Here is a 12,093-nt window from a genome sequence, read left to right on the forward strand (position 1 = left end):
AAAAAAAACCAAAACAAAAGCATGGGGTTGCCTATGTATCTTCTCCTTTTATATATATATATACACACACACATATATATGCATACAAAACTGGGAATCTGACAGTAAGCAATCAAGGGATATAAGGATTAATATTTTTAATTAAAAATTATAATCCCATTAATGACAACTATCTACAGTTAAACGTATTCACGCTCATATTTTCAGAGCACTATGCAAACCAAGATCTACAGGAGTAAGAGGAAAAAATAACACGAAGGGTAGGCAGAAAGACAGCTTGTGCATATGTTGCTAAATCAACACAGAAACTTTAATTTTGCAATGCCACACAGATGACTAAGCAACATTGTTAAAGAACCCAGCAAGCTTTAAAGATACATTTTCAACAGAGATAAACAGAGTATTTACCTTTCTTTCTTCATTGGGACTGAATGGCCCATCACTGTCATCTACACTGAGCAGATTTGCCTCACTAGATAGGTGTGGGAGAGAAAAGCAGATTCATTGTAATGCAACAGAGCACCATCACAACATTTTAAACACACAAAGGGGCTTTTTTTTTCCCCTTTGCTCTTTAAATTTAAATGCATCACATTCACATTGTATATACATGCCCAAAACATCAGGAACATAAAGCAGACAACGTAGTGATCCAGATGTTGTTATGTGAACCTGAACTTAAAGTGTATATTAAACTATTTCACAAAAGCAAAATTAAAAGAATGTTATTAATTAAAAATAGAGAATACTACTGAACCTTCAATATTGTTATGGCAATGTTACTGACATGAAAGATTCTATACAACCCTATGCATAAATTAAGTCAAATGCTAAATTTATCTATAAAACATAGTCTAAGTTTGTTCACGCATATCAATGTTCAAGTATGTAGTTTAAAACTGCAAACTTCACACTGCTTTAGGAGAAGAACTTACGTATAACTGAATTTTATCCCATAGGAATTACTGCCAAAATACGTCTTCCTAAAAATAGCGTATTCAGTTTGGCTCAACTTTTCATTAAAATGTGTTTCTGTAGTACTTTTATGTCTGTAAACTTCATCTATTATAATGGGGAAGAAGATGCAACAAAAAGAAACCCACACCATGATCCTGTGAAAAGGTATCTTTCTAGTCATAGGCAATTATCCTCAAATGTGTATTTAAATTAAAACCCCAATCAAACATTGTATACTGATAGCAACTAGATCAGGCTAACACATTCTTGCTTCCAGGAGAAGCAATCTGCAGATAAGCCCTTCTCATCAATCCTGGTAAGGTTACTCCTTTCTTGGCCACAACAAAAAAATATGTTAGCCAACTTGTAATTGCATGGTTTTGGGGTTTTTAATTAAGATCATTCAGGCAGAAATTACTTAAGAATACAAGCAGTTATGCCGGGAGTTCTAAGGGAACAACTACACGAGAGAAACAATGATGGAGGTGAAGGTGGAAACATTTCTTAGCTGCAGGTATGATATGTTGATTGCAATACACACAGTGACTTTTGCTCTTTATATATAGGTAACCACTCAGTACCACCACCCCCCATTTTCCTAAAAACTTCTTCCATGCACAAGATTTCCTGTCATGTTACAATTTATTCCTCCACCTTATATAATACGGATATCCCTACATCAAATAAAATGAAAGAAAAAAATGTTCTTGACTCATAGGGTGAGAATTGCAGACCCTGGAGCTTCAGGAGATAAGACTGTGCACACAGTTGGTTTTGATATGGGAAGAATGATCTAAGTGTCAACACTCAGCCAGTGGCACTGTTGTATTTTCCTTTCGTCTACAGACCACAAGAATACTAAGTGCGTAATGGTAAAGCAGTGTAGCGGATCATCACTAATTTCCAATATACAGTGTCACAAAGACAAGAGTATAGTTGTACTTCTGTACAGACTATGCATGGATATTACAATTTTAAAATACTGTAACATTTTTTAAAATTCTCTTTCAGGATAAATTATTCTTTCAAGGGAGGCTCAGTGAGCTTTCTCAACCCTTCATCAGAAGACAATAAGTTCAACGATTTCAGAAATTTTCCAAATCCTAGAGCACAAAGAAAACCCTGCAGCACAGACATGAACAGCAACCTATGGTAGGTACCTGCAGCTCTGGCATTCACCTATTGTGTTCACCTAGCCACATCATTTCACCTCTAGATGTGTTTTTGTTCTTCAGCTCCAGCTTGTACAAAAGTCATGACAATTTTAAAAATGCCATTGTACAGAGGGTGTACATTTAGGGCTTCAAGATTCCACAATACTGCAACCATTTTAACAGAGGGTGTTTGGGTGCGTGAGAGAGAAGGGAAGGTAACAGACTGCAAATGAACAAAACACTGAAAAAAATCCTTACATCAAACTGAACATGAACAACCCTTATGATGCAACTAAAATGACATGACTAAAAAAATATTTGGGAATTGGATGTCTTTAAAGAACCAATATTTTTAGACTTTACAAACTGCAAAGTATATGCATCAGTACCAGAAAGGCTGTTTTTTTCAGAGAGTAGAATACATAGCAACTGAGTAATGTCTATTTGCTCATGCATCACATGCTTACAGTTGCCTGCTTAAACAGACAGGAAAAAAATCCACTATACCACACTCCCACATACCAGACAATAACGTTTTAACACTACAGAAATGAAACCTCAGTGGTCTTGCTGGGAGGAAGCTATGCCTCCACAATTTGTCACTTTTAACCAGGGAACCAGAGAGAGATGTTTTCATATTAGAATAAAAATTTCTAACACTCCAATGATCTGCAAGCATATTTCTATCAACTACCAACTGATCTAGCCATGTTTCAAATGTAATTGGAATTTCTTTCTCAAAACTCTTACATACAAAAACAGGAGGCTGACAAATTTCCCCTCACTGCACACTGTGTACATTCCTTATTTTAAATTACATGGTGGTAGGCAGCATAGTTAAAAAAGCCCTGATATCAGAGGCATAAGAGAAGTAGTGTTATTATTCAACTCATGCACAGTGACATCCCATTAAAAATAACTTTAACTAAAACTGCTAAAAATTAAGAACTGAGGCTCTGAACAAAAGGCTTTTTATCAATTTAAAGGTTATAGGGCCTTACTAACAGGGTCACAAAAGAAGGATAAAACATCTATACAAATGGGTAGGCGGGGGTGTTTGAGAAAGGAAGAAAAAGGAAAAAAGTACTGGAAAAAAGCTAAACAGAAATAAAAAAAAAAAAAGTATCACTGCTTTTCCAGTCAGGAATACAAAGGAACAAGCAGTTTACACCCCTAAGTGAAAGAAAAAAAAATAAATAAAAGTTTTTGAAAGAAAATGTTAGTTAAGAAAGGACACCATAGCACAAATAAACTAGACACACACATTTCTTTGTATTCAGTTTTTTGATAAGGCTATTATTGAACAAATCTCAGTGGAAGGCCCAAGTCTGGACTATTAAAATCCAGTATGACAGCCAAGAGAAAACCAGGTCTGTCAGTTTACAAGACCACTGCGGGGCATATCAAGACATATTTCAAAACCATTTACCCAGATATTAAAAAGGAAGTAAACATAAATTATCCAAGACACTTCAAGAACAATCACCTGTAAACTAGAAAGCATCTTATAAGATGTTAATTTCAGAAATCAATTCAGTTAATATATTACTTTGGCCACGTTAGCATAAGTATGACATCCTTTCATGTCTTCTGCTACAGAAGACAAACATCATTTCCATCATTTATTCTGTGATGGTCTACACAGGTTTCAGTGTGTTCAGCTGACCAACTGGTCTTTTTTTTCTACTGTTCTGCATAAAGATTTCTCTTCTGTGTGATCTCCAAGAACAAAGCAAGAAAAGTCTCGAGTCACTTGCTATTATCTTGATTGCCATCTTGAGTAGATCAAATCTTGTAAATCATCAAAAATGATACTTTTACTCTTTCAAGTGGACTGAAGATTATCTGCAGGCATTTACTTTGGGATAAGATACTTGTCAATTACCACTTTCAATTTCTGTAACTCTAGTTCCATGCCAAGTATCAATTCTAGTAGCATTTTAAAATGTATATGTTGTGTTGGGTGATCTTCAATTTTTCCAAGTCTTCTTCAGTTTACAAAGTTCTTTACTCTTTTTGTCTTCATTATGCAACACCTCACCATTACAACACAGCCTATCTAATTACCCAAATAAGTTAAACAAAACAATTCTTTTAAAATAATCTACCTATTCTAAAAATTGCTTTGATAGGAAGTCATTAGCCACGTTATTTTGTGTTCATTTCACTGAAGAAAGATAATCCAAACAGACATCCAGTATTGACCAACAACATTAGCACAGGTCCTATGGGGTAATATAAGAACACAGCCAATCCTTTAAGTGCTGGAATGTTATTCTTGGGCCAGTTCAAAACAAACTTATTGTGTGTCTGCCATTAAGAGGGCAAAAAGCTGTGACAAGGTCAGACACTGCTAGTGCCTCAACAACAAGCATGAGATGCATCCAGATGCTTCCTTCAGATTTACAGCTTTCTCCACACAGAAATGCAGTAAGTTACAAACATTGCTAGTAAATACCAGCACAGCATAGCCAATGACATTTTAAAAACCTGCCAGACTACATACTTATTTGTCGTGGTTTGGGCAGGACTGGCCACTGAAACAATAGTATGCTCAAAATATTGGGGGGATGCAAAGCTTTATGCTGGAAGAATTTTGTGAACTAAAGCTGCTTATCTTTGAAACGTTCTACTAAGGGTAAAGGGAATTAAGAAAGAAAAGGACAATTTACTGTCAAATAATTTGTTTTCTAAAGATTCCGTTCTGTCAATATTTTGTTATATAAAGTAAAAACGTATCAGAAATACACTTTTTTTTTTTTTTCAAAATGCTCAAAGCTTACAATACCATCAAGACAGAAAACCCCAGGTGTTACCAAGAGTAAACGTGGGCAGCTTAAAACACATAGCTGTCTGGAGGGAGTGAGAAGTTGCCTGAAATGGTATCAGAGGATGGGTAAACAAAAAAGGCAGGATCTCCAGTTTAAATCAATTTTCAACTACTCTTTTATCAAAACCTCCAGATACGATTCTCCATAATTCACAGATACAAAAACAACTTACTGATGCGAGTAGGTAATAAAATTTCAACACTGGCTATGTGAGAACTGTTTATCATACAGAATATTTGAAAGGAATGAAAAAATCACTCAGAAATACAATCTTAAAAATAGATGTAACTATATAAAAACATATGTTCCACAATCAGTTTTTCTAACTTTTTTTTTAGCATCAGTACACTATACATAGTTCATTCCCTGTTCTTAAGTCAACATCAGCTGGAGACAGATGGAAAACAGCAGTAAAATACCAGAAGTAAAAAAATCTGCTATGCTTACTTAAGTGAGTTACTTTTATTTCTGAAAACAAGCAAAATGCAAATACTAACTATATTATGCGTACTATCATGACACTTAAAACATATTACTATGCACCAGAAATGGATGTAAAATTGCTAAAAATAAAAAAGGCAAGCTTAATTTTATAAAATTAAAAAGCCCTTAGTTTGAGAACCTTTTAAAAAGTCGATTTAAGTTCTAATACAGTTCTGTTTTGACAAAAGCTCTTAATGCTTACCTCACACTTCAGTGAACTCCCAAACTCATTTTTTAATATCTAAAGCATCGCATTTCTCAATGTTTTTGTCAGATTACAGCATAGCCTGCTACTGCAGCCTAAGTGGTTATGTGTCTACTTTCCCATCTCCCTTCCAACACACAATATTTGGCATAATATTACAGGATATAAATTCATATAAGAATTATTTTTGTATTTAACCACAGGATTCAATTTCTCCTTACTAGAGAACCACAGAATCCTTTTTAAACTTGCAGGTCCTACTCTCCAAATATCTAAGAACAACAAATATACCTAACATGCATTCTTCATGTATGAAACTTGTTCTTTTAACAATTCATTAGTCTTTTTGGAAATAAATACATTAATATCAAGAAAACATATAAGTAACAATAAAATGTCACAAGGACAAAGTATGTATTCAAACTACACACACAGGGTTTAAGTTCTAGTCAAAATCCAAACATACCAAGTAAAGAAATAAATGATCAGGGAACAAAACCAGCCTTAAGTCTACCCAGTGAGATAAGGACACAGGAGGAAAACCTACAGTCTTTTAAGCTTAGTTTAACTTGATGTAGGCCTACAGCTACTGCAGTACCTTAATCATAACTGTGAAGTACCAAGTAGCATCACCACTAAAGGAGAAGTTGAAGCTGCTTGGATACCCTGCTCTTACCATTTCCTTACTTTGCATGTTGACATATTTCTTGTCTGTGTTCCTTAGAATTACACAGTAGCTCCGAAGACAACTACACTTGAAACGTACTGTTCCCTATGTTGTGAGCCCCACATTCACAATTAACTTTACATTATAATGTACTTTTTTATGTACTTTACTATTTAAAATAATCACTTCTTTGAAGCCATTTTCCTTAATCACTGAAATTTTTAAGATGTTATATATTGTTTCTTATTAATAAATTACAAAAAAGTATTTACTTATAAATAGACACTTATACTTTCAATAGCCTAAATAAAAGTATCCTTACTCTTTCTCTGCATCTCCTTCACTTTCTTCTGCATGATCAAAGCTCCAATTATTTTTAAAACCTCCATCTCTCTTGGACTGTGATCTATCCAAAGCTGAAATGAGAACAAGTTAAGATAAGTCTTGATTTTAAGATGAGTTATTAATCAACACAAACTAGAAGAATAAACCAGATGCATATATTTTCCCCAAGTATTTATTTTGTTGATGTCAATGTTTAACTATCATTTGACAAAATAAGTTCATCAATGCAGTGGTGACTCATTTTTCTAAATAAATACAAGTGAGTATCTGCCAACATCTTAACTACTAATGCAACAAGTTAAGAAGCTATTAAAAATGATGACATGAGGTAGTTTTACAAGGATATCAACTGTTTTAGACACCTGTAAATTTCAGGGTTCCTTCCCTGATATGAACTATATGCATGCAGAAAGGGTCCTAAAATTTATTATTTAAATGTTTAATACCCAAACACATATTTAGTTCTTCCATATAAAAGTAACAGTCCTGAACTGCCCCAAGTACAATTTCAATGTAATATGCTTTTTTTCTTTAATTCAACATATGACACTGACCTGAATTAACATCTGATGCTAACTGAAATTTCAGCATTAGCATCAAGTAAGCAAAAACCTGAGCTTTCTGAGAACAGTCACACTACATCAAATTTCAGATTTATCTACTGCGATATCCAATGGCATGGAGATTTTCATATAATATGATGGCATGGGGGTACTCTTAAGTGAAGGAGGTCCAGTGCATGGAGACAGCACTCGTTATGGCGAGGCACTGTTCACCCCAGGCCCTAATTATTGCAACTAAGAGCTGTCTCACACAAATTCTGTATGACAAACTATGCAGCAGCTTTGACTCTGGTATAATTTAATGTGTCTTTTCTTACTATGTTCTTCTTTACATAGTTGGAAATGCATTTAGAAATAATGAATACAACTCTATGTTTTAATAGAAAACAAAAAAAAAAAATCACAACCAACAACAGATGTCTATGGTAAAGTATAAAGACTGCACACAGAAATAATTATTGCATATTCAACCTCTGCTTCCAGCTACATACATCTACCAAGGACTTCCTGAGCCATGGATGATATTTTTGTGTTTAACAGCCATTGCTACTCTTTTTCTTCTCCCTGCTTGCTTTTTTAATCAAGCCTACTTTATAGGATCAACAGCATCTTGCAGTAGAGAATACCTCAGCTTAATTACACATTATATGAGTAAGTATCTTCTTTTGTTTGTTCTGATTCAATTTGGCATCTTTTGCCCCTACTTAGTACTCCACTCCTTCAGTTCTTGTACTTTGGAAGACAGTAATAAGTAATCCTTCCCTATTCACTCATGACTGCATAGATCTCTCTTGTGTTCTTTCACAGTCATCCTTTTCCCAGGCAGAAAAAGAAAAAAAACTGAGTCATTTTTCCTCACATAAAAGCTGTTTCATGCCTTTAAATCACTCTCAATGCTTCTCTCTGAACCACTTCTAGTCTACTGTACCCTTTTTGAGATGAGGATACCAACACTATGAGGAATATTCAAGATGCATACGTGCCATGAATTTCTACAGAAGCAGTATGATGTTTCTGTTTTGTTCTTTAGTCCCTTCCTAATAAGTCTTAACACTGGATTTGCTGTTTTCACTGCTATGGAGAACTGCACTGATCTTTATGTACTATATAATTCCATCTTTCACTGATGGCTGGTAAGAACCAGTTCAGGGCCAATTAGTGTCTACAAAAATTCTCTTTCCTACTTCTTATTCACTTGGACTACTTGGCATTTACCTACACCGAATTTCATATATGATTTTAACCCACATAACCCAAAATCTGAGCATCTGCCATTTTCTTCAAATAGCTAGCCACTACACTAACTCAAATAAAATCTGGAACATCTACAAATTTTGTCATCTCACTATTAATCCATTTTCTTTATATCTGCGCACCAATGTTAACCCAGAGCCTCGTGGAATTCAATGAGTTACTCCTCCTATTAACGAAAAAACATTTTTGTCCTCTCTTTCCAGTTTTTCCTTACAAAACTTTCCATTTTATCCATACGCAACTTAGCCTCTCCAAAAGCCTTTGGTAGAAGACTTTACAGAGGCAATGATGAAATTAATTCTGGTCTTCATTACCATTTCTATGAATCTGGGTCGTGTAGTCACAAAGCTCACGGATGTAAAGCTTCTCAAATACCTCCACTGCCTTTTTAAAAAGCTGGTATCGGTATCATACTAGCTACCTTCTTTACCTGTAGCAGAAAGACAATGCTAACCAACAAGTAACACACTACGAGTTCCTCTTACAACACTTGCACACAACACTTTGATACCATTCGATCCTGTTGCCTTGTTCACTGTTTGCTTAAATGAGCTGCAATTTCTTCCACTGATGTTTCGTTTTGAGTCATATACTCTATCACATTCCTTCTTAAGAAATATTCGGCATAAAGACCTTTATAAGTGTTGCCAAAGTAGGTGCAAGTGATTTCAGGTTTTTTAGCTGTGACCTTTTAGCCACCTTTTACAACTCAGGTATTTAGTGACCCTAGAGATATTCCATAAACTTTTCTATTGAGTTTGAAGAAGTACTTAATGATAGTTTTTATGCCTGTTGGGAGTTATTTATCAAAAATTTTTTTGCCTGTCTCATTGGAATTACAGGTTTAATCCTCCAGCTTTTTTACTAATCTCCATTTTCATCATTTGGACAAAAGTTCGGAGTCAAGAAGGATGATGTTTTATTTCAGACTTCTCCCCTTAGGCTGCTGTTTAGCCATGCCAACATTTTGTGGGGCCTTTTGAAGTCTATTTAAATAAGCAGCATTCATGTGCTGTAAGCCTTCAATATGGTGTCTTTAAATAACTCGCAAGCTGTCTGCAAATATTTCACACTTCGGTTGCAGAGAATGGTTTAGGTTGGAAGGGACCTTAACTATCATCTAGTTCCAACCCCCCTGCCATGGGCAGGGACACCTCCCACTAGACCAGGTTGCTCAAAGCCCCATCAAGCCTGGCCTTGAACACTTCCAGGGAATGGAGCATCCATAACTTCTCTGGGCAACCTGTTCCAGTGCCTCACCACCCTCACAATAAAGAATTTCTTCCCAATGTCTAACCTAAATCTACCCTCTTCCAGTTTGAGGTCATTACCCCTCATCCTATCACTACATGCCCTTGCAAAAAGTCCCTCTCCAGCTTTCTTGTAGGCCTCCTTTAGGTACTAGAAGGCTACTATAAGATCTCCCCAGAACCTTCTTTTTTCCATGCTGAACAACCCCAACTTGCTCAGCCTGTCTTCGTAAGAGAGATGCTCCAGCCCTCTGATCATGTTCATGGCCCTCCTCTGGACTCACTGCAACAGGTCCATGTCCTTCTTATGTTGGGGGCCCCAGAGCTGGATGCAGTACTCCAGGTGGGGTCTCATGAGAGACAAGTAGAGGGGTAGAATCACTGCCCTGGCCATGCTTCTTTTGATGCAGCCCAGGATGCAGTTGCTTTTCACTGCCGGCTCACGTTGAGCTTCTCATCCACCAACACCCTCAAATCCCTCTCCTCAGGGCTGCTCTCAATCCATTCTATGGCCAGACTGTATTTGTACATGGGACTGCATCTTTTAGTTTCTTTCAGAAGTTTCTTAAGATATTCTGTAGTCCTTCCCCTCCCCACCCCGCCATGTCTGCTATTTCTGCAGCTTTTAGAATTTCTCTTAACAGGCTACTATAGTCAGCATCCTGGTCAACTTAAGTGGTAATGTGATTTTTCACATAGTCCTTGAATCTATCTGGATTTCATATAACTTTTGGAGCCATTTATGTCTGATCTAACTTGAACTTTTTCTGGAACACACAGTACTTCTTCAATCAACACAATCAATTCTTCACCAGTTGCCCTTTAGTCTCAATTGTCATAATGTCCCTCTAATTATTTTCCTTCTATCTAATTTCAAATAAATTAATTCTGTCAGTTTCCAGTTCTCTCATTTTACCTAAAATATTTTTCTAGGTTTCTTCACACAAATGAAGCAAACGCTTTTTTTGGCATGGGGTTTCTTTTGGTCCTTTTTCTGTTTAAATTGGACTATGTGTACATGATTTTCTACGCTAGTTCCTACCTTAGTTTTACCAGCTACAGTACAGGATTTTTTTTTTTTAATAGTTTTATCCACTGAGCATAAATTACATCAAATCATGTGCTGCTCCACATGTATCAGCCTCAGTCCACTCTAGGTGCCGTGAGACTGCTTCTAATTTTGTTTTGAGAAAATCCATCCCCACTGCACAGAACTCCCTCTCTAAAGACGAAATTTGCAGATATTAATTCATCTTCCCTGCGTGTTTTTTTCTGACATTGCAACTGTCCATTTTTGCGGCCCTGCACCTGCTATGGAATATGCCAAGATTCCTATCATGTGCAACAATGCTACCAGCTCTTCTGTTGCGTTCTCTACAAGTCTTCAGATATCTTATAAAGTTTACCATCTCTGCTCCCATGAGACAGCTTGCGACAGATTCTGTCTACTCTCATAAACCCAGCAACCTATTTTTGCAATAATCCAGTCCACTGCCACAGTCCAGCTCAGTTGTCCATGGAAGAAGAGTCTGACTCTGCTCGCACAGCTCTGGATCAATTTCCACTCTCTCTAGTACTCTTGATCCTACCACAAACGCAAATCTACAAGTATACCATCATGTTAGCCAGACTGTTCACCTAAGAGAGTTACTTGATCTGAATGGTCACTTGGGATCTGATTTTATACAGGATTGTTTGTTTTAACAGGGATAACAAGTCATCTGTCACACAGGCTAAGTTTCTAACTATTTTGTAGTAAGACTTAAATTTGCAACTTCTGTGTTGCAATTTTTACTATGTATACTATGAAGACCATTTTAATCAGCAAGACGCATTCATACTTAGAAGGTGACAATATTCAAATAAGCTGACCTGGCCCTAAGAGATTGCGCCAACAGTGCCCATTAAGGCAGCATGCTGGAGCAGATTTCACTAGCAATGGCAAATCATTTTTCCTCCCACTATAAGTTCCCCTTGGTGCTGTTACACCAAGGGAGATTAGCAATTCTCAGCCCCAGAAACTAGAAGGAATTTAAACAGACATTCTTAACAGGTGTATCTGACATACATCACTGCTTTTTAAAATAATTGTGATCAGTGACATTTCATTTTAAAAAGCCAATTAAAAAAGTTTGCTGCAAAATTAATTCGTATTTCAGTTTTTATTAAAACTTTTATGGCATTACTAACAAAATCCTGAAGTCACCCTTTTAAAAATCCCCATACTGCCTTTTTATGTAAAATCCAATTGACTAATTTTAGGTTACAAAACAAAGTATGCTGTAGGAAGAATGGCAGAAAGCATATTAACACCTTTCAGCTACTGTGTGTGGGCACTGTTTTGTAAACTCCTTTAGCAGGAGTTTCTATCATTCAACAGTGTC

The 12,093-nt window shown here is 36.2% G+C and overlaps 1 protein-coding gene across 3 annotated transcripts in view; it reads right to left on the reverse strand.

Annotated features, from left to right (window-relative positions):
- Window positions 1-12,093, reverse strand: part of SENP6 (SUMO specific peptidase 6) — an 86,432-nt gene that overhangs the window by 56,402 nt on the left and 17,937 nt on the right. For 2 of the 3 annotated variants that reach the window (XM_063330144.1, XM_063330143.1), the window contains exons 2-3: window positions 6,620-6,713; window positions 409-472 (exon numbers count right to left, since the gene is read on the reverse strand). In XM_063330144.1, the coding sequence (XP_063186214.1) occupies window positions 409-472; window positions 6,620-6,713 (158 nt within the window). The remainder of the gene's footprint in view (window positions 1-408; window positions 473-6,619; window positions 6,714-12,093) is intronic. The other variant, XM_063330146.1, reaches the window with a different exon arrangement.

This window comes from Chroicocephalus ridibundus, chromosome 3 (assembly GCF_963924245.1).
Source record: "Chroicocephalus ridibundus chromosome 3, bChrRid1.1, whole genome shotgun sequence".
Classification (NCBI taxonomy): Eukaryota; Metazoa; Chordata; class Aves; order Charadriiformes; family Laridae; genus Chroicocephalus; species Chroicocephalus ridibundus.